Raw genomic sequence first — 23,122 nt, forward strand, 5'->3', positions numbered from 1 at the left:
CCTTTCTGAGAGGATCTCCCTCTCCTGACTGAGGGTATTTGGAGGTGTGAGACCCAGAACACCGGGTCCCAGCTCTGCCAGGCATAGGAGCTGTGCAAGTGGAAGTGACTGCTGCCCACTGAGCTCACAGACCTCCTCCAGTGGATGCAGCTTCATGGAAAGCAGCCTCTTGCTGCCACCAGCTACACAATTGCCAAAAAACTGCACTGTGTGAGTAGGCAGGGCTATGATGAGCTCACCCAAGGACAGGGATGGCTCCCCCAAGGACAGAGTCCTGCCAGACAGCAGGGACAGCACGGGGCTGTCACCTTCTGGCCAGTGGTGCCTGCCTTGACTCAGTGTCCCCCTGGGCCTGCAAGAGATTTAAAAGGGTCAGGAGCATTCTCACAGCTCTGCCAGAAAAGAAAACCTTTTCCAGTTATAACCTCTGGAAGCAGACAGTGTGCATGGCTACCTGAGGGAGATGGGGTGTCCCTAAGAAAGGCTGTACTTCTGCTGTATGTAGAAATTTCAAATGCTTCCTTTTCAGCATGACGAATAATTTAAATCCCCAACTCTGTAAGTATTTAAGCTTCATATTCTTTTCTATGTCCCTTCCTTTAGCACAGAAACAACCTTTATTGGTTTCAGTTAACCTATCTTCAGATTTCAGTCATTCAATATTTACATTTTTTACACTTGTTTTATTTTTGGAGTATTCCATGTGGTAACAACCCATCCCAGAAAAACAGATAATATAAATTAATGAGAAAAAAGTATCATTCTGCAGTAAACACAGAGACTCTGAATATTTCAAAACATCAGTGCATTTAAAATTCAGATTTATTTCTTTACTTGGTTTAACTGGCAGTCCTAAAACCACCTTATTTTATGATACATTATTCCCACTAGAAATATTCAAGCTGTCACAGGAGTTTATTTTAGTGTGCAAACATAAGAACCAGTGAAATAGGTAAAGTAGACTTCACTGGCAGTGAAATCCCATTCACTCACATTAGCTAAGGCTTTTTACTGCATTTAGGTGCTGGCTCAGGCTTTGATTTCTGGCTATTATTCTGTGCTCAGATCTATTCTAAGTGCCTTTTCCTGCTTACAGATAAGAACATGCAAAAATATTTGCAATATCAGGATATGATCCACATTTTCAGAAAAAAAAAAATTAGAGTAGCAAATGTACCTTTTTGAAAGTACCTATTAATAAACTTAAAAACTAGTATTTTCCGATCAAACACATCCTTATGGTATCTATCCTGGCAGATGTGTTGCTGTGGGTTCTTTTCAGCTAACACCTGAACTGACTTCTTTGCTCAGTTTCTTCCTACTTTTATAGTGTTTTATATTGAAGTCCACCTCATTGATGGTACTCCTGTAGTTTAAACTCACCATACAAAGAATCACTCCTCCCCATTCAAACATGCCAGTGAGCAGGATGCATTTTTTATCAAACAACTACCCAAAACAAACATGTCTAAGTATTAATGAAGACATTATGTCCCAAAATAAAACCAGGAGAGTTCAATATGACAAAATTACTGCTTCCCATCCTCTGATAATCAATCCTGACAGCTTCCCAATTGCAAAACTAATTCTTTGCATTCCTTATGTGCTTAAACCCCGGATTAAACACCATTTTGCCTGTTTGTACCATGTTCTTCTCACCAGTTTCTGTAAATATTGCACGTGCGCACTCAGTGGTACTGTCTGTACCACAAAACCAGTGGGAGCATTCCAAGTTGCAAAGTTACCCATTGGTAACCTGTTTGGACAGAGGTGTTAAGAAAGGAGGCTTTGTTCTTTATTTTTTAAACACTAGATGGCATTGCTTCCTGCCCCCACCCCCCAGGGAAAACTTGAAGATGAAACTTGCCTTGATTAATGTAAGAGAAGAATTAGTGGCTTGCAAGTTTTGCTATGACTTGATAGGCCCTTCAACGCCTTTCCTGTAAATCTTAACTCTCGAGTGTGCCACCAAGCCTTTGGTTTGTATTCCTCTGTCTGCAGCCCCATACTTCTCCGTGCACAAAGGAATTTCTGAAACACTACTGGTGGAATGGTTTCCTTCAGGTTTCCTGTAAGCAACGAACGCTAAAGCTACGGGTGTTAGATACTCTGATGCAGAATATTTTGTTACATAAATTGCGTGTCCTCAAGATGCTAATGAACGTGGATACATCCCTGGACCTTTCCTCCTCCAGCTGATTCTCTTTCTTTCATCGCATATATTCATGAGCTGCAGCAGGAGCCAGAACAAGCTCTGAGGCAGGAAGGAACCATACAACCACTTTTCCCCAGGGCCCTTTCCCACAAGAAGAGAGGGATTGGGTTCCTCTCTTTATCATATAGCAGGAGCCAGAGCCAGTAGGGCATTGTCCAATTAAAATTAAATAGCAGCTGTTGACAGTTGCTTGTGGGCTAAATTGGTTCTGTGGGGAATAGCTCATTAGAGCCGTCATCTCCATGAAGAGCCGATTGTGTCCTGAGCGCGGGGGCTTCTAAGGCTGGAACCTGCCTTCGGTCCACACCAGCATTACGTGCAACCTTTGGTGCTGCCACACTCGCTGTCACGGGCCAGACTTTTCTTCTCCTACCTTAGTGTAAATCTTACTAAAAATTAACCGCAGAGAACGCGCCGTTCCCAGACAGGCTGCTCTTCTTCCCCTACCTTTGAGCAGCACCTCTGGCCTGACCCGCAGCACGGCAGGGGAAAGGGCTGAGCCGAGACGTGACCCTCTCTGGCTTGGCCCCTTTCGCCGGGCGGAGGAGGCCGGACGGGCTGGCTTCTCCCCGGGGAGCCCCGCTGGACCGAGCGCCGCGGGGCCGGCCCGGGAGCAGCCACCTTGGCTGGCCGGGAAGGGTGAGGCTCCAGTTCGGGGAGCCACAGGTAGGCGGCGGCCTCCTGCTTTTCCCAGGTTCGTGGAGGGTTTTCCCCCCCCGCCTCCCTTCCCTCCTCCTCTTTTTCCAGCTCTCGCTTTCCGGGTTGGGAGTTTGGTGCGTTCAGAAAAGTGCCTGCAACGGCGCGGGGTTCCCCAGGTGGAGCTGGTCCGGGCTTTCTCTCCCCTCCTCCTCTGGCTGCCTTTCCTCCTTTGTGGCCGCATCCAGGGCGCTTCAGTCCCCCTCCCACGCTTCCTCTTTCCCTCCCTCCCCGCCTCATCCTCACTTGGGGGAGAGAAAGCCGGGCTCTTTCCTGTCTCCCGGCCGGCCCGGGCTCTCACCGCGCCCGCCGTGCGGCGGTGCTGCGCTCCACTCCGCTCCCCCTCCTCTCCCCTCCCATCCCATCCCATTCCCTCCCTCCTCCCGGGGCCGCTCCCGCCTCCGGGGGCCACTCCCGCACATGGGCGCCGCGCGGGGCTCCCCCTGCGCCGAGGTGGCGGCGGCGGCGGCTCCCCCCCAGCCCCGCAGCGCGTAGCCCGGCCGCCCTCCTCCCGCCCCGATTCATTTGTTGTTGTGCTGTTCTCTCTCCCTCCCTCCCTCTCCTCTCTCTGAACTTTTGTCACCGCGGCCGCTGCGCGGATGAAGACTTTTCGCGCCGGGGACGCCTAGCTCTCCCCGCCACCGCTGCCGTGCCCCGCGCTGCTCCCCGTCCCCGGCCGCGATGCCGTTCCCCCTGCGGACCCTGGAGCCGCTGAAGCTGTGCAGGTTGGAAGAGGCCGGCGGGGATGGCGCGGAGCGGGGCGGCCCGGCGCCCGGGGACCACGCCGGGGCGGCGGAGGGGGGCAGCGGGCGCCGCCGCGGCGCGGTGCCGCTCTTCGGGACGCTGGAGCAGGTCAGCTCGTACGCGCTGGTGTCGCTGCTGATGCAGCTCTCCGACCTCTCCCGCTGCGCCGGCGACATCTTCGGCGGGATCCTCAGCGAGGCGGACTCCCTGTGCCACCGCAACGCCCGGCTCCAGCGCCGCCTCGGCGCCCTGGAGGAGCTCCTGGCCCGCCTCGACCACCGCAAAGTCAAGATCCGTGAGTACCACCCTTGCCCGGCGCTGCGAGCTCGTCCGGGACGGTGGCGGGGCGGCTCGGGGAGCGGGAGGACCGGCGGGAGGGCGGTCGCCCGGTGGCGGAGCTGTTGGCGCGGTAGGCTGGGCTCTGGTTTGTGGTTTATTTGAAAATAGAAAGGAAAGAGGGACACCGAAGCATCCCCGTCTCTCTTTTCCCGTACACGGGGGCGGCGGCCGCCCCCGGGCCCGCCGGTGCCCACAGGCTGTAGCGCGGCGCTGCTCATCCCCCTCCGGGACACCCGGCCCCGGCTCCGTCCCGGTGGCTCCGGCCCTGGATGTGGCCGGCCCGTGCCGGAGGGGCGGTGTCAGCGTGCGGGACTGGCGGCTGCGGGTGTTCCCGCAGCGCTTCTGTGCGGCGGAGCCCTCGCCCACCGGGGCGGGCAGCGGGCTGCGGGCTGGCCGCCAGCACCGGGAGCTGGGAGCGCTGCGATCCCCGGGGAGTTTGTTTATATGCTTATGCCGGGTATGCGCTAGACTTGGGATCAGCCGAGCTTCTGACAGTTCAGCCCACATGCCTGATTAGTTCTTTTGTATGTGCATGGAAAGACCTCAGTAAATAGAAACCTGGGATGTACTTTGCAGCTGGTTTTGTGTCTCTCGGTCCTCTCGAGCTTCTGTTCTTTGAGCGGATCTCAAACTTTGAAATTTCAACTTCATACGGAGCCCAGGAAGCAAGATGCAGATTCGGCCTCGGATTCCTAAGTAGTGGCAGCATAGGAGGCTGTTCTTAAATTTTTTTTCATTGCCTGTAAAGTTGCCCCTAAAAATGACTAATTGTACACCTACACGGAGCTATAGGAAAAGGTGGTTTGGTTTTCTTTCCTGAGCTCGGTCCAACTTTGGAGAAAGGATCCAGTAAAAATTGCATCTGGCACATGAAGTTTTGTTTATGCGTGACCAAGCTCCCCACAGACAATGTGGGAGATGGCTTGCAACATCAGCTTAGCTTTCTCAATGTGCTGGAAACATTCAGGAACCCAAAGAATTGTGTTGCAACTTTTGTGGCAGCTGTATAAGGTGTAAGCCCAGCCTAAATATGGTTGTTGCTCAGAGATCACCGACAGTTTTCTTCTGACTGGAAGTAGAAAGATTGCTTTCCATATGGCACACTTATGAGCAAAATTGATAAGGAAATAAACTAATTGATAATTTCAGAAATAAGATTTAAAGGGTATGAACCCTGTATGGATGACTTACCTGTTTCATTGCAGAAGTATTCCTTATGTTATACTCGAGTACGTGATCTCTGGGGGAGGACACCTTCATCATCTATACCAAACCTTGTGGTTTTAAAGTGTGAGGCTAAAGTTTTGTGCTAACCAGTTTTACTTTTTTAGGTGCTTTATAACTGAATGATTAATGGAAGGACCGTTTCTTCCTCACCAAGACAAGTATAACCTTTTCTGCCAATATGGTTGTGTTAATTAAACGTGGCATGGTGCTGTCACATTGAAATGTGTTATTACTGAGGATACCTGCAGTATATAGTGGTATATTAAATTGATTGCCTAGTAGGAAGCAATATTTATTTATCTCAATTGAAATAGGATCCTAATAATTACCATACACTGATGCAATGTATATAAATGCAGGGGTGAAATACGGCTGCTGCTGCACTGTGCAAACCCTGAAATTCTAGGTGTCAGACTCTTAGTGATTGTACTCTTTCTTAGTCATCCTTTTGCACAAATTATATATTCATGAATATTGTTGTTGTTATTGTTATAACTCAGTTTTTCAGGCTAAACCAGTTATTGCTTTTAATGTGATGGTCTTTGCTCTTGTCATTGTGATGCCCAAAACGGGATGCAGTTCTTATGTTTGGCTTTCTCTGTTTGGTTTTAAATTCTTTGCTAAGTGTCATGCCTTTTGTTCACTCAGTTTTGCTGCTTGAAATCTCATTGCTGCTGCTGCTGCTATCTTCACTTTTCAATGATCTTATTCATTTAAATCTAAGAGAAGAAATGATTATTTAGCTCTAATTTTTTGGTGTTTTGGTTGGTTGTTTTTGTTGTTTGTTGGTTTGGGTTTTTGTTTTGTTTGTAAAGGAAGGTTATTTTATTTACCTATTCAGTCACTAGGAATTGATGTGTAGGCTGAGCATATTGACATGAAGCTGCACATAAAGCCATGACAATTCCTTTAGGCTTTCTAGATACTGCAGTCTGGTCAAGGAGATCAGGTAGGATGCTCATTTGCATCATGAACATCTCTGTAATACACGCTGTCAAGACTTGTCAGCAAATTTAACCCTGTTCCTGACATTAAAGGGAACTATATGGAAAACAAAGAAAATGGTTTAATAATGCTGTCTTTGTTTGGGAACAACAGCAAGGGGGAATTTTTCCTTCCAATTTTTGAAGCCTCATGGAGAAAGCTGTTTGCTGGTGCAGGATGTAAGAACAACAAGGATTGTATAATTGCTTTCCCATTTACTAGGTTTTTACTAATCGTAAACCTTTTCAGATATTGTAAACTACTGCGCCTTTTGTGGTGCACAAGTGCACACACAGGTGCAGCATGACATTGTGTCAGATGACTGAAGTAATTTGCTCTTGCATTCAGGATGAGGGGATAGGACACTGTACACCTGCTTTTCAAATCACGGGTGATTTCTACTTCAATAAATGGCTTTTGTTCTCTTTGTGGGGCCCAGAAAATAATTTCCTCTTGCAACTGAAGGTCCCAGAAAAACTTTTGAGATCCCAGCATGATGTTGAATGGGAAGGACAAGAAGAGGACTAGAAAACTTCAAATCTGGGTTACAACCACTTTTTGGGAAGTAGCTGCGAACTGGCAGCTGGTAGAAGATACGCTATGTGTGTCCGTGCTGCTCGGGAAAGTACATACTTTGAAATTGTGGGTTTGGGTTAGTTTTTTTTTTTTTTTTTTTTTTTTTTTTTTTTTTGCACTATCATAATTTTGTTTCAAAGTAAAGTTTACATGCAGTACCCTTCAGATAAGAGGGGTCCATTAGAGTTTGTTCCTCGCTGAGCATGGACGGGGTGTGAGGGAGGGAAAGCAGGCAGAACAAAGCTCTTTGTCTTCACTTAGTCACTCTCTGCAGTCATGGACTGTGCTTGCTGGTCTGTCTGTACTGTGTGTCCTTGTGTGTGTATAGGATCCATATGCTCCTACACCTAGATATTAGAGTATGAATAGGTAAATGTGCCTCAGATGATCTCTGATGTTTCTCTTTGGTTTCAGACTCACCAGTATTCTGTAGTGAATGCATTAGTTCAAGGACATCCATTCGCTGCCCCGCATGGGAGAGAACTTTCTGATGTGGCAAACTGGTTAAGGATGTGCTGTAGCGCAGTAGATGCTATGTCTTTGCAACCCTTACTAGGGATAAACTTCCCCATGTCTGGAATTCAGCCATGCCCTTCAGCTGGGAGGCCTCCTTTCCAAGGGTTTTGTACTGGTGTGCCACATGTAGTCAGAGAGTTTAATTTCATGTCTGCTTCAGCACTTTGAAGGTAGCTCTCAGATGTATGCAGTCTTGGTGATGGCCGAGTTGTCAGATTCACTAGAATGACTCTGCTTTGTCTGGTTTGGTTTAGCTCTCTTTGACTTTTTGTTTACAGTGGTAGAGAAGTTTCTCTCTATATCCCCCTAACTGATAAAATTGTGCTTGACTTGATTTCAATACAAGGCTATTTTTAAGGCCAGTTAGTAAAATGGTTTCCTGACATGTATTTGAGCTTTGCATAATGAGCAGGGTGTTGTGCCACAAGCAGGGACATCAAAATATGATGAGACACGGCCCTATGGGCTGATGACTGGTTTGTAACTCATGGTGATGGGAGGCACTAATGGCTTAAGGTGGCTTATAAAATTCAAGTGTACTATGCAGTACTTGTGACCTTAGTTCAGCTGCACTAGTCACATCTAGAGAATTAATTAGATTCAGTACATTTTTAAACAGTCTTTCATCAGGTTTTCATTAACTTATGTGTGTTGCTGTTTTGCATGATGTTTTGTCATATATTTCCAGCATCCAGCTGCCATAATGCGTTTTACACCACGGGACTTGCCCAGCAGCTTTTTATTTTCTAGCAGTGTGCATCTGTAGCTGTGACCTAGGATCAGGTGATGTAGTTTTTCATCACTTTTGGTTCTCAAATGTCAGGGTGGGTGAGGATAAGTGCCTTTTTGAAGTGATCAGAGCTCATCAAAAAGCATATGATGGCTGCAGAAAAATCTTGCATGAATTACAAGGCCAGCTCTTGGGAAATGCTGTGGGGCCTTAAACAGTCATTGTTTTTGTAGGGCATGAAGAAGGACATATTTTCCATTAATATTTGTCTTCTGCCATCTGCTGTTATTTATGCAAAAAATATTATTGCTGTTCTTTTCTGTAAATCCCAGTGGTTTGACAGACTGGAAGGCTGTTCCTTCCATCCTCTCTGCTATTTATTTTAAAGTCTTTCAGAAGAGATGATTTGAGAGAGATGCTGGGAGGTTAGCCTAATGACAACGTCTTTTTCAGTGTCTCCACTAGCAGGATGGGGTTTGGGCAGTTGCACCTCCTGTTTTAACAAGAAGTCGATTTTGTGGGAGGGAGGAAATGCTACCTCCTAATTAGTGTTGCTTAAAATCCTTCAGTGTTTGATTTTAAAGGCACAGCATGATCATTTGATTTTGATGCACAAGGCCTATATATATGTATGGTTTTTGTTGTTTTTTTTTTTTTCCTCCCTCCAAGTTTAAGGACATTAATGCAAGGGAGCTGGGGGCATGGGGAGTAAGTCTTTCTATTTGTCTGCATGATGGAAGGACAATCCAGTTTACACTTCATCTCCTGCTATTTTGTTTAGTAAGTATTTTCCACTCTTTGTGTGCAAGGCAGTACTGGAGCACATTTCCTGCTTTAGCTGAACAGGAAGCTTTATTCAGCTTATTCCTAGGGAAACCCCTCCTCCATCCCAAGCCACCAAAAGTGAGCATTATTTGAGAAAGTATCAGCAGTAGGCAGGAGATGAAGGTGCTGGCTGGCTTTCTATGGTTTCTGGTGTAAGGACAGAGAATACAAGATATTCATCATCCTGCAGCAATAAGAAGAATCCTTCTTCAGAAAATTAAGGATAAAAAAAAGTCAAACAACACACACCCCCACAAAAGAAAACAAAACATACCACAACCAAAATCCCCAAACTAACCACCAAAACCACAGTGTGCTCATGAGAAAGCCTGTCTTTTCTCACCAAATCTTTTAGGTGAAGAACTCTGTTCTAGCACTATTTGGGAGCTACAGCTCATCCATGATTACAGATGCTTGAGGTGACTGCACTGTGGTACTTCTCTCTGTTGCTGTGCAATACGAAGATTCAGCAGCAAAGTTCAACCATGTTAAACAGTTAATTCAGAAGTTCCCCCTGGGAAAGAAAAGAAGAAATTTTCTCTTTAACCCTGTTGTAATTATTCAGTTTGCTGCTCAGAAGCAATATAACTCTTGTTTTATTTAGCTAGTGCAAGACTAATTATTTGTGGAGATTCAACCTGATCCAAAGGAGATTTCATTTGAAATAAGCAGGAAGAAAGTCTGAGTTAGAAAAAGATTTCCCATGGGGATGGTGGGCCAAGTCGTTGTCCTGCTGAGTGGCAAAGCTCCAGCTGAATTCAGTTTGATGAGGGTTTGGCTTGCTGTTCTGAAAACAGTTGACACTCTTTGGCTGAAATGTAGAGCTGCTTTGTACATGGCTCAGAACCTATTATACACCACCTATGAACATTTATTTCCGTGGAACTTATGAGTGGCTTGATCATTCAGGAAAACAGTGTTTAGGAGAGGTAGTTAATGAATTAAACATACTTGTATTTAGTTGTTTCAATTAGGATCTATTTTGAAGGTTGCTAGATATTTTAGGATGCACTAAAATGTCCTCAGAAGTTTCTCTTCCTATTAGTGTTGGCACAGTCTCGTCTTGGTTGAGTGCAAGCTAGTAATCTTGGTCTTGTGGGCTTCTCTCTAAGCTAATATGAATCTCCTGCAGAAGAATAATTTTTTGGATGAGCCCATTAACAAACACAGAACAACACAGTGGAGAGCCACTGAAATTCCTCAAAACCCCTATCCCGGAATTTAAACCAACCTCTAATCAACAGAAAGTGGGATCAGGCTTTCAAGGGGGGTTGGGAGCAGCTTATCCCACACATGCTTAGTGTTCCCTGCCACTGAAGTGTTTGGTGCTGGCTGCCCTCAGCCATCGGGTACTTATTTAATGTTGCCCAGACCAGATTCACTGTGGTAATTCCTGGCCTTTTCCTGTGTTTCTGGGTGAAGGAGCAGCAATTTCCCTTTCCTCATCTTCCTTTTTTTCCGCCTACATGCTCAAATAAATGATAAAATAAATGATGGCATGCTCTTTGCTTCCTGTTATCCTGAGCAGAAACAGAAAGAGGGATTGGGAAACAGAAGGAATTAAAAGACACACATCGAAAGCTTGGCAATTATGCAAAGCCCCAGTTTCTTTTGTAGTCCTAAACTAGCTATCAGCAGGCGAGATCAAAGCTGTCCACCCTAACAGTTAACAAGATCAATTAAACATGCTAATTAAATGTTGTTCTTGGCTGTAGGTTGCATAGGAAACCTGCTGGTTGGATGGCAGTCTCCAGAAAGCCTGGATGTCATGCAGCTTAAGAGACTAGAAAAAATATTTTGCTACCTGTGGGTTTAGCACAGATTAATGTGGGTGGACTTTGCGAGTTGTTTGTACTTCTATCCTACCATATTTTAGTTGGGCAGGGCTGCTTCTGGCTTCAGGCTGTCATGGGTTTTTTCTCTTTGTCATTTGTAAATTATGGTGGTTTAAGTTAGGCTGGTTTCATTTATTTATTTATTGGCCTCTTGTCCTTTAATCAGCATTGTGCGCATGAGATTTCATTGCCCTTCAAGAACTAGGAGTAGTTAGAGTATAAATGTTTGAGGTCCAATGAATGTGACTGAGCTTCAGGCACTCTGCAGACTGGAGGCAGGGTAGCTACTCCTGCAGGGAGAGGCAGAACCAAGTAATTGCTTTGCTGTCACTCTTCTGGGTAGTTACCCTGTTGAAGCCACTGGACTACACAGTTTTTAGGTTAAGACCTGATTAATTTTTTTATTTCCTTCCTCTTATTTTCTCCTCCTCATTTTCTTTAGTAGTTTTGATTCCTCACTCACCCCAGGTATGCTCTGAGCTGCCTCTCCCTGTTCTGAGGTGTGACAGTCACAGTGTCTGCTCTGCACCTCACCACCCATGTCACTTGTTAAAACTCAGCATTTTGCCTTCCTCAAATACAACAACCTCTGCAGGCCTGCTAGCTGGTTGGGTTACTGAGGAAGGAGGTGAGGAGATAGGAGGCAGAGACAGGGAAGGGTGAAATTTGATGGAGCTTCTGGCTTTCTCCTGACAGCCCCCCTCACCCCTCTATTTCAAAACCCCTTGGTGTTAGCCCCAGTGTAAGGCCTTCCTGCCTGGGGTTGTGGCACAGTGGGTAGCACCATAATAACTGAGTATGCCCCTTTCTTCATTTCTATTGCTTCCCTTCCAAACATGCCCGTTGCTCTGCTATGGGAGTATAAAGCAAGCACAAAACCATTTACACCATTACAGCGATGGAAGTGAGAATATCAAGGTATTACTTGAAATAAAAAAAAACCCTCAAAAGGACTGACTTTAATACGTGGCTGAGTACAATACGTCTGTGGCTGAGTTCTTACAGCTTTCAAACTTGGCTGACATTTTAATGTTTCAGTAAGTTTAATTTCCCTAACGTGAGACAGCTCTGTCTTAATTTAAAATTTGACATCTTGATAACAAGTAGATCTGTTAAGTTAGTTGATTGGACATTCCTTTTACTGTAATCAGGCTGTAGCCTAGCTAACCAAATTTTGATTAATCTAAGATTGTAATTTTTTAATTAACTTAGCTTCTACTTTTCAGAGATTAGGACTAGAACAGCTGCCTCCTGAAGTATATTAGAACTATGGATGCTACTGAAGAACTGAGCCACTTCGTTTTTTCTGCTAGCACTAAATGCAAATGTTAATCATAATGGGAAAATGATAGCAATTTCAAGCATATTGAGTAATAGTGACAATGGTGGGATTTTTTTTCCCTGCTTGAGCAACCAATTGGAAAATAAAAACAAGACACTTCTACAGTATGTTTTAAATGGTAATGTGTTGTACTTGAATGTTCTTCTTTCTTCTCGGTCCTCCCAATTTTTATTTTTTTTTTAGTGTCAAAATGCTGGCTACAGAAGAGCTCTCATCAGCTTTAAGTGGTGGGATAAATATTGCCACTCACTGGCTTATATACATTCTTTGTGTCTGGCTGTTACATTTGTAAAGTTTCTCAAAATCTTGGGTTTGAGTAAGAAAGCAGGCCCAGTCTTTCTCCTTGCAAATGGGTATCTTTGTTTTCTACTTTAGCAAGTTTTGGCTTTTGGCAGCAGATGGAGTTTGCTTACAGGAAGCTCAGCAGGATCCAAGATGAGCGTCTTGCGGGTTATCTCTAGTGGCACCTTTTGTTTCTGCTGCATGGAAGGGAAGAGCTCCCAAGCAAGTGGTGCTGGCTTTCCCTTCCTGTTCAGTACCTAGCTCATGGTGAGTAACTGAATCTGCTTGGAATGACTGAGAAACCAAGTGATACTGGGATAATGCAGTATCATTAAAAGTTAAAAAGAAAATATCAAAATGTTGTTAGCCACCTTGTCCTTAGAGGCACTTAAAACATTTTGAAGTAGTAAAAAGAACTCAACTACCAGGAAATGGGAACAAGCTCTTGCAAAACTTTTCATTAACTGTGATATTTGATTTTCAATTTAGAAGAAAGATAGCACAAGCAAAGCTTGATTGATAACATAGCAAAGTCCATCACCCATTATTCTGGACATGATGCAAATAAAATCCTTTCCACTCAAATTCTGAATTATTTTTCTTCCCTCCAATACATGTCCTAGATACTGAAAAATATTTATCCAAGAACCCAAGAATTTCTGAAAATGATAATTCTGTAAGAGTGAAGATATATGTTCATGTGTATATGAACAATAATGCAATTAAGTACATGGTTACAGCCTCCTTTATACTATTTTGATTTGTAGTGTTGGAAACATGGAGGCCTTTTTATGTGAACTTTAAGATTTTTAAATGTGAGAAAGAAATAAGTTTGTTCCAGATTTGTTGTGAGGAAGAAAGAATGAAAATACACTAATGTTCATAAATATGCCTCTGTGTGTTAGTTTAGGTTCAGTTTCCTAAAAGTTGCTCATTGAGCTATTTCCTTGTTCTATTAAAATAAAGGTAGGTAGTTGCTATGTAGTTCCTCCTGCTAACTTTATTTTAATAATGTGTATGTGATAGAAGATCAGGTATTTTAAGGTGTAAATATACTTACTTAAATAAACTCATTCTACATGGCTGAATGCATGCTGTAGGGAATGACTATGGCAGGAAACAGAAGGGCGATAGTGGGGTTAGAGCTGAAAGGTTTTGTACCAGTTGCATTCGCGACCTTGTTGGAAGCCCAGATGTGGGAAACTGGTATGGCAACTGATCTCCGTGCGGCCAACACCCTTCCTGCTATCTCTGGCTGCTGCCCTCGCAGTGGGGAGCGTGTGCAGTCCTGTTGGGCAGGCTGGGGCAGCCTGAGCCCTGCAGGGAGCAGTCCTGAGGAGGGGGGCCCTGACCCCGTGGGGCTGCAGCTGGGCTCAGCCCCAGTTGTGCAACATGAGCCGAGGTGGCTGTGCCTCTGCGCTTCGGAAATCCCGGGCGGCATCGCGCAGGGTTTGCCTTGTCCTGGGGAGGCAAGCGGGATCATAACAAGGGTGGTTTCAATGTAAATACATGATTGCAGTTGATTTTGAAACTACTGTTGCTGTTATAATTGTATAATAATTGAGAAATACGTTGAATTGTAATCTATAATCGTGATCTTTACCTTCAGGAAAGAAAGGGAAGCTGGAGAAAACGAGACAAGCGTGCGTCAGTTCTCTTGCCCTGCCTTGTCTTGATGGTCAGCGGTAGGACAGGGCTGCCCTTCTCCAAATCTGCATGGAGAGGAGAGAGGCTGTGCTTGCTTATCCTGAAGGAAGGTTAAACTGCACTGTTGGCCTGTTTGCGATAACAAATTTCCTTCAAACATTAGGAAGCACTTAGCACAGCCACCGTGCAGATTTAAGTGCGATTTAGAAGGCTCTTTGCTCTGAAAGAGTCTAGTCATAACACATATGAGCGAATCCAGAAGATGGTAATTTAGTTAAGTGTGGCTTAAAATGGTCTGTTTTGAAGAACCCAAAGTTTCACAACAGTTATGGGCTTTTTTGAGGTCTAGAGGAAGAGCAGGTAATTAGAAATCCACAGAGTGTTTGCCTGAGGTGAAGAATACCACAAAAACATACAGCTCTTGGTGCTTTTTAGTTTGTCATGTTACAAAAGCCTCTGTTTGTCCGTATCTGTTACAGAGACATTGTGTCTACTGGATGGTAATGAAGACTAAAACCATCTGCAGTGCTTATTATCTTGCCTGCTCCCACTCATTGCTGAGTTTGGCTTGAATTCTGTAATTTGTGATGTCCCCTCTGAAGAGTGTGGTATGTAACATGGGAGGGGAGTGCTCTTCAAGGCGTGTTGTTTTGACCCTGTTGCTCTAACTGAGCATGTTTTCCTCTCCCACCCCTTTTCCCAACACATAAAATACAGTAGCTTCTTCTTCACAAAACATTTTTTTACTGTTAGTAACCAGCTGCAGTCTGGAAATAGCTGCAGCTTGTAAAAGGTAGGATGAAGAGTAGGTAATTTAGCATTGTACATAGAGATAATGTGCTGCAGGTTAACGCATCAAATATTTAAATTATTTAAATGCATTGTGTAGTGCAACTGGTAGAAAAATGAATTAGGTCATGATAGACAAAAGCTTGTCTTCTTTTGAGCTCCTGTCAGCTTGGCATGTTTGTGCTCCACTGGTTTTATCACTAGTTATGGCTATGCACATATGGTATTTCTACTTTATATTAGTATTACTGGCTTATAAAAATAAGAATAAATTTAATCACGAAGACAAATGAAAGCATGGGCATATCTCTAGTGGAACTTTGTATTTATTAGGGAGGACTCCAGAATAGCTCAGCTTTTAATAAAAACAGCCAATTGGAAAAATGACTGACTGACAAAAGGCAGAAAGCACCAAATAGCAAGTGCGGGTATGAACTCTGTAAGTGAACACTGAAGTGAGCAGTGTCACTCATTGTCAGCCTGAAGGTTCTGCAGGTCATGGTTAGCACAAGAGCACAGCCTCCACTTACAGAGTATTATAAAAGGTACTATAACTGTGTGCCATGTGCCTTACCTTTCTCCCCCTACCTTGGTGGCTGTTGTTGAAGCTGAGACAGTGAGTTTGAATGGAATTAAACTTTTCAAGGGAGAATTCTTGAGGCTGCTTGAATAGTCGCCAAAGGTCCTGTCTTGAGAACATTGCAACTGAATGGGTAAACCTGTAGTGTTCCCATGGGCCCACATGTTGAGGTTATCCAGATCCCTCTGGATGGCATCCTGGCCCTCAGGCGTGTCAATCACACCACTCAGCTTGGTGTCTGTCACCTGCAAAGTTGCTGAGGGTGCACTTGATCCCTTCATCTTTGTCACTGATGGCATTAAACAGAACTGGTCCCAAATGGCCCCACTTGTCACCGATCTCCATCTGGACATTGAGTTACTGGTCACTACCTTCTGTCTGTGGCCGCCTAATCTAGCCCCCTGCTCAGGATAGGCTGAGTGGGAGCCAGATGCTGAGGGCTGTGTGCATTTGGGTTTTGAATATCTCCAAGGGAGGGGCAATCACAACCCTCATAGTAAAACTGCTTTTCCATACGCTTGAACAGAGTTTCATGCATTATGGTTTGTTCTCATTGCCTCTCGTCTAAGCATTGTAACCACAAACACGGATACACTCCTTACTGGGAAGGCTGTCCTAGAGGGGTACTAGTGGGACCCAAGATGAACAACAACTTGATCAAGAGAGCTGGGGTACTCTGTGGCCTTTGGTAAATGTCTGTCCTGGTTTTGGCCAGGACAGGGTAATTTTTAGATGGGAGTGTGTGTGGCTGGGACGCAGATGTTATTCTGTACCACCTCAGGCCATTGCTGCAGGCAGCGGGGAAAGGGACTTGCTCTTACTCTCTCTCTCTCTCTCTCTCCTGGGGAGAAGGGGTTCCCCAGTTAAGAAAAGGTGGTGAAGGAAGCTGTCTGGTATTTGCTTATTGTCATGGGCTTTCCATGTAAATAGTTTCTTTGTCTTATACCTTTTTTTATTAATATTGCTGCTGTTCGTTTTCTTATCTCATTGCTGTTTCCAGTTAATTGTTCTTATCTCCACCTGTGCCTCCAGTTGGAGTGAAGGGGGAGCAAGCAGTGGTGTGGTTTTAGCAGGAGCACTAAATTGGAAAATACCATTCCTAAACTGTGACTATGTTTTAGCACATTTATTTGAAAAAGGATGAGCAAGGGAAGGTGTTAGTTAATCAAGTTATAGAGCTGGGAGCCAAAAATCACATTCTAAAAATTAAAAATAATATTTTTTGTTTTTACTTATAATTATTTACTTGAGGACTTCTGACCTTGCAGTGCTTCTTGGGAAGAGCTTTAATACGCTCCATAAAAATACCTATTGTTTCCGTTGAAAGGCAAGGTAATAAACTTGATCCCAGAAAGATGGAAACTGTCTCCAGTGGAGGAAGTGGGAACTGTTTCCAGTGTCTCACCTTACAGATCCTGCTGGCAATGATCTCTTAGGGAGTGAAAAGCATTCACTGTGTGCAGGAGGAGTCCTGAACAACCCTTCCGCATGCTTAAGAATTTCAGCAGCGGCTTCTCTTTGAAATTTGACAAAGATCCTTGGCTGGGTTTTTGGAAACTGTCTAGGATCTAGGTTACATTACTACAGTACCCTATTTTTTGCTTGTTGATGGGAGCTTTTTTAAGGAGGATGGAAAACATACCATATAGTTCTGTTCTTCATCTTGCTTGGGGCAAGCAAGCGAACTCCAATGAGAATTACAGGAAACACCTTTTTGATCATCCACAGCAGCAGTTGATCAAATAAAGCCGTTCCTCCGTAGCCTGAGTTGCTGCTAATTAAACATATTTTCCTGTCCTTCCCCTAAGTAAGCACCCCTTCAGGCTGACTTAATTGCCAGGACTGTGTAAGTGTGATGGTGCTTTAGAAGAAAGTTGTGATTTAAGGGCCAAATCAAAGCTATCGGAGAGAAATAGTTTTAAAACATTTTTGCTAGACTGCAGAATTATCTGGTGTTTTACATAACTTATAACTTACATACATGGATGGCAAACTATCATTATACATTTTTTTTCCCAGTGCAAGTTCATAAACTCTTGTTAAAATTGTCCATATTCACATGGAGGAAGCCAAACTGGCATTCAACACAGCTATATTTAAAGCTCTTGGCAGGACTTTTCCCATATGAAAGATGTTATATGTAAACTCTTGGAATAAAACTCGAAGTTTTGTGATGACAATTCTAAAGACTGCCAGATCATCTAAAATTAAGAGATTTTAAATACTAGATCAGAGTTCTGTGTCAGAGTTCTCTTGTCTTACACCGTCTTTCTGTTGTCCATGTAAATTGATTTTTGTTACAGCACCTCTGGGAAATATCCACTGGATAAGCTTGTAATCTCAGGTATTTGGCACCTCTGTTGCTTTCTGCCATGGAATCCTGCAGAAATGGGGTTCATTGAAAAGTCTGCTCTTAAGTATTTGAGAGTAATGAATGATTTTTCTTTTTTTTTCTCCCCATATTGTGTTTCTAAGGAGAACAGTTATAGCCTGTGGAATACATCCTGTTTTCTTGGCTGCAATGAAACCCTTGCTTTTTATTGGTAATACCTACTATTTTTCTTCTTTGTGGAGGCTGCCAACATCTGACCCAGGACTTCTTAAAGACAAAGGCTAATAGAGATGTGTTCCTTTGTTTTGTACCAGAGAGGAAAAGGTTGGGGTTTTTTCAACCAGCTAGTTTTCCCTGTGGTGCTTTCAATCAAACCTTGTGTGTGTCTCTCTCAAAGAAAAAAACAAAAAACAGCTCAAAACTAAAATATCAAATCCCAATAGACAGTAAAGAAAAAAACAAACAGAAAAGCCCCTACCAGGTGAAACTGACTTTGCTCAAAGTGTAAGAGAGCTAAAAAAGTAAGGGCTTTTTATCCTAAATGCACACATTCTGATTTTTTTTTTCTAATCTGTATCAGTAGTAGTGTAGATTAACCCCCAGTAATTTTTAATTTGTTCGTATTCCTCAACACATATTTTTATATAAATAGATCATGTAGCTGAAACTTCTTTTTGCCTGTTTCTTGTTTGCGTTTAAGGTCAAGAAGACGCATGGGGTGAAAGTCTGGGTTGACTTACGATTTGCATTTTCCAACATCAGTTTTGACCTTGAGTTGCTAAGTATGAACTTGGAACAAAAGAGCTTTATAGAAGTGGTTGATGGATGGGTTGTAATATTGAAGCTTCCCTCCCCCATGCTCACATCCTCAGAGCTCAGTCCATCCTTACGCTGAAGTGCTGCCTTCATAGGCAAGAGTCTGCTGCTTCAGGAGATAAAAATGCTGAGGCTGGCACTCTGGGAGTCTGTTTATAATAGTGAAGATGTAGGAGACAGAGAGAAGTCAAAAGTGTGTAGGTAAGTTTTGGGGTTGTTTTCTGTTTTTTTCTTTCAGTGGGAGGATGTCCCCCAGTGTTTCCTAATGAAGTAATGTTTCAGATAAACATCTTGCCTATCTATTGCATAAGAAATGTTCTTGTATTCCTTTTATCTTCTTTCTGCAAACAGCTTGCTTTGTGTGAATTGTGGTACATTTTTTAAAAATTACTTTTTAATAAAAAAACCTTTTAGAACCCTATCCCCCTCCAGCTTTCCATTTATTTCAGTACCTCTAGCTATCACAAGTTTCCTTTTTGTCAAATTTGCAGAGCTGCTTCTTCACTGAAATGCTATAAAACCAGGGAGAGGTTGTTTTGGGAGGAGAGGGAATTAGCAGCAGTGGAAGTAGCAACCTTAGTGGTGATATATACAGGAACACTCTGGAGACCATATTTTGCAATACCGAAATCTGAAAACAGAGTTCCCCCTGACTTGGGATTGCCCTCGTGTTTTTAATCAAGCTTCATTAATATTCAGCACTGAGTGTGGTGTGAGAGCAGCTCTCTCCTAGAGCTGTAGCCGTGTCGTGCTGGGCTGGCACTGTGGCTCCTGGGCTTCTGCCAGCGGCCTGGGGGGTCCTGAGACCAGAAAATGGGGAGATGTGGCCACCTATGCTGCCATATCATAAACTAGTCTGTGCTGGAAGGGACCTTTAAAGCTCCTCTAGATGCCTCCTTTATGTTTAGTTAATTAATCTGTTTTGCCGCGGATGGGAAAGGTAAGTTGGTTACAAGAACAGATGGCACAAATGGAAAGGGATGGACTGAAATTAAACAAAATTAGCATGAGGCAGGCATCAGTCCCATTGAACTAAGGAAGTTCTGTCTTCTGCAGTCATCTTGAAGTCAAGTTAGACTCTCATATGTGCTTAGTGTTGCCAGTGGGGGGTTGGTTTGTTCCTGGAAGGAAAATAAACATAGAAAGGGAGGGGTGTGTCACTTATTTTGCTAGAGGGGATTTTAGAAAAAAAAAAAAGAATATGAAAAATCTACAGATGTTAAAATGCTCTGGATTAAATCCTATGGGTACTACAGATGCTGAGAGTGCTCATGGTTGCCAGCATCCCTATGAGACCTCTAATAATTACATCTGTCTTGTACTGTAACCTTGCAAGTTTTTCTTTAGCATGATTGAGGCTTGCTGGAAGATCAGAGATCTTCCTCTGCAAGCCTTGTAGAGACAGATCTTGATTTTGGAAGCTGGAAGTACTGAATTTGTGGGTGCAGAATAATGGGCTGATGCACAAAGGAGTGAGAAACCTCTGTACGAAAATGCCACCGCCATCCTTCAGTGGAAAAGCAACATCCCTTCCTTGAAGGCTGATGCTCCAGAGTGAGCCATAGTGTAGATGGGGCAGTTGTGATGTGGCCATAGCTATAGCTGAAGGTGCTCTCACTCATAAGCTTCAAAAGGGCTTTGAGGATGGCAGAATTCCCATTTTACAGTTAAACAAAGAAAACTCAAAGGTCAACTGCCACGTCCATACAAACTAATATCAGAGCCTGCATCTCAACACTGGTGAAATAGGAGATGCCAATGGATTAAGCTGCCTTCCAGTTCATAGGTTGCACAAGGTCTGGCTGGAATTCGCTTGCCTTCTGTTGAACTGTGCTTTGATCTGTTTAGCTTTGATGCATAGGGCACTGGTGGCCAAATCTATCCACCAGATCTGAGGAGGAAGGGAGTAGGAGTGCCTGCTATTTTGCAGACTTGGGATGATTGTGATGATTAAGATGACTTCAGTGGATAAAGGAAAATAAGGAAAATAATTACATTATTCCTTGTAATATTCTGTAGACCTCTAAATACAAGGCATTGATTTTGACTCCAGCATTGTATAAAATTAGTGTTTCTATGATTTTGGTGCTGTAGGAAATCACCATGAAAGTACCTTCTCCAATGATCAATATTGCAGTGGCCCAAAGATGTCCTGGAATTCCTGTCCATCTGCATGGCTGTGTGCGTGCCCAGAGACACGCTTGCTCCTCCAGCTTGCCTTCTTGTTACTCTGCTGGTTAATGCCTGGGCTGGAATCTTTCCTGCTGCTTTAACATCCCTGAAAAGCCTTCCTCAAAAATCCCTGCTTTGATTAATTGTAGCAACTCCTTGCAAACAAATCGAAGAATGCATTTACCACATAAATTGGTAAAGGATGGTGATGTACATACTAAAATTACTTTATGAGGTACATCTGAGGATTTCTGTGGAAAGGCTCAAATGCTTTTTTTTGACTTCGATTAAGTAAATTTCACTGAAGATCTGTATGCAATATCCCCAGTGATTAATTGCTCTCAAATACTTTTCCCAGCTGAGTTATGTAATATGAATCTCAGAGGGATTCCCAATAAAAAGTCTGTGAATGGTAGATGTAAATGTCTGCAGTGACTTTTGAAATTTTAGATGTGAAAAGTGCTAATGGGAAAAATATTTTACATAGCTTCTGAGATAGGGTCTAAATTTTTTTAAGGCTTTGTCTTTAACTCCCACTGACTTAAAATTTTGAGGCTTTGCTATAAATTATTCCTTATGCTTCTGCCAGAACAATAGTTGAGTGTCTTCAAAGAAATTAAATTAAGGCTGTGAAGTGAAAAATACCAAATGGAAAGGTATGTGTTTAATTCCAACTGCTGCCTGTGAAAATCTGCTATAATACACTTCAGATGGTATGATAGGGTTCCATTTCTGAGTACCTCAATAAAGATGGGGTTTTTTGGCAGCAGGATGATTAACAATTTTTCTTTGTTACACGATGTCCTAAATTTTTCAGAGTGGTTTTTGTTGGCAACTCGAAAATGGACAAACACTCAGCTGAACATGCAGAAGTTTTCTGTATAGATATAAAATTGAATTTCAGGGTTCACAATACCTGTACTAGTACTTGAAGGTGATGAGTTTTCTTTGCCAGGGTCTTTCTGAGAAGGTTGGAGGCAGGACGGGGACGCGTCTTGTGCTGCAGTGCTGAGATCAGCATTGTCATGAGACTCCTATGCCTGCTGCATGCAGGGGATGGGGAAAAAAAAGTTTCTCTATTTAGGTGTAGAGGAAATATTGCAAAACATCTGTTGTGGTAAAGAAAAGCATAGTTGAACACATGAAAGTGTAAGATCTCCAATCCAGATAGGCAGAGAGCCTGTGCTTATCTTCCCTGCATTGTTCAGCTAACTGCTGCCTCAAAAACACGTGTCAGTGACTATGCTGCTGATGTGCTCTCCTTTTCACCTATGATGTGCACTACCACAGTGGTGTTTCCTGATGCTGGGCTTTGTCTAGCACTCCTCAGTCAGCTCTTTGAGTGGTATCATGCCAGCTGTGTTTTCGGACCTGTGCACAGGGCAGCAGCGGCTTTCAGGTCCTAATTTCCCATGCCTGTCTGTGGCAGAAGCCATTTGAACCCATCCATGCTGTGCCAGTGGCAGCTCTGTGATGACAGCTTACAGCAGCCCCCTCACTCTCCCCCCAAGAAGTGGCAGTCCAGGCTTATCCAGCGGGCTACTGGTGGGACCACTCTCACTTTGGTGACAGACTGGCTTCTTCTTGGCTGCTGAGAAGCTCTTGGTGTTGGAGCAAACATAAATAAAATCAGCCCTAATCTCTTTGTGTTGAGCTGACTAATGTGACCAGTGTTAAGCATAGCTGATTGATTACCTGGTGTTTGGTTTTCCTTAGAGGGCTACAGCACAGACCTGGAGATACTAGGGTGATGTAACAATGGGACTTGAATAGTTATTGAAAACGAAGAGAATTTTTGCTAATGTACAAATGTAATGCAGCCTTTTTGTGTTTCTAGTGCGGTTTCTGTAGGGATGCTCACCTCTGTGGTCCACCATGCAGGGCAGCACTGCCCTTCCTGTTGTAGGAGAAAACTGATCCTTTTAAAGGGTTCAGCTGGTGACCAGTAGCTTCCTGCTGTAGCATTTTGCTTGGTCCTCAGCTGGTCCCTATCCAAAGCTGATGATCAGATGTGCAGGGATACCAAGAAACAAGAAGGAAAGCACCTTGGAGAGAGATGCTTCATTGGAGAGAATGAAGCAGCAGTAGTAATTCCACCAGCCTCCAGCTTTAAGTCAGGACATTAAAACAGGTTTGGATTTCAAGAAAGCAAATGCTATACAGAACTGGAGATTATGAAACTCTGGAAATCACACTGTTGTTTATTTTTTTTTTTTTTTTTGATGTTGGGGAAAGAGACATTAGCCCACACTTGCATTCATTTAAAAAGTCATTGACTTTGCATACTTCTGTATTGGTATGCATGTAACAACAACAACAAGAGATAAAAAAGCAGCAATGACCCCAAGTAGGTGTTCCCATAACTCCACAGAAGGATGGACAAAATCACTGGCTGGCACAGAGGCAGTGTGTGACATGCATGGGGCATCTTGCAACTTGTGATGAGCAAAATGGGGGAATGATTTGAGCATGCAT

At 43.7% G+C, this 23,122-nt stretch overlaps 1 protein-coding gene across 7 annotated transcripts in view; it reads left to right on the plus strand.

Annotated features, from left to right (window-relative positions):
- The first annotated feature begins 2,970 nt into the window (after positions 1-2,970).
- NHSL1 (NHS like 1) overlaps positions 2,971-23,122 on the plus strand; it is a 176,929-nt gene continuing 156,777 nt past the window's right edge. For 4 of the 7 annotated variants that reach the window (XM_038130370.1, XM_038130371.1, XM_038130374.1 and 1 more), the window contains exon 1: positions 2,976-3,950. In XM_038130370.1, coding sequence (XP_037986298.1) covers positions 3,593-3,950 — 358 coding nt within the window. In that variant the 5' untranslated portion in view covers positions 2,976-3,592. Of the gene's footprint in view, positions 3,951-23,122 lie in introns of all 7 variants that reach the window. The other 3 variants (XM_038130372.1, XM_038130373.1, XM_038130383.1) reach the window with 2 other exon arrangements.

This window comes from Motacilla alba, chromosome 3 (assembly GCF_015832195.1).
Source record: "Motacilla alba alba isolate MOTALB_02 chromosome 3, Motacilla_alba_V1.0_pri, whole genome shotgun sequence".
Classification (NCBI taxonomy): domain Eukaryota; kingdom Metazoa; phylum Chordata; class Aves; order Passeriformes; family Motacillidae; genus Motacilla; species Motacilla alba.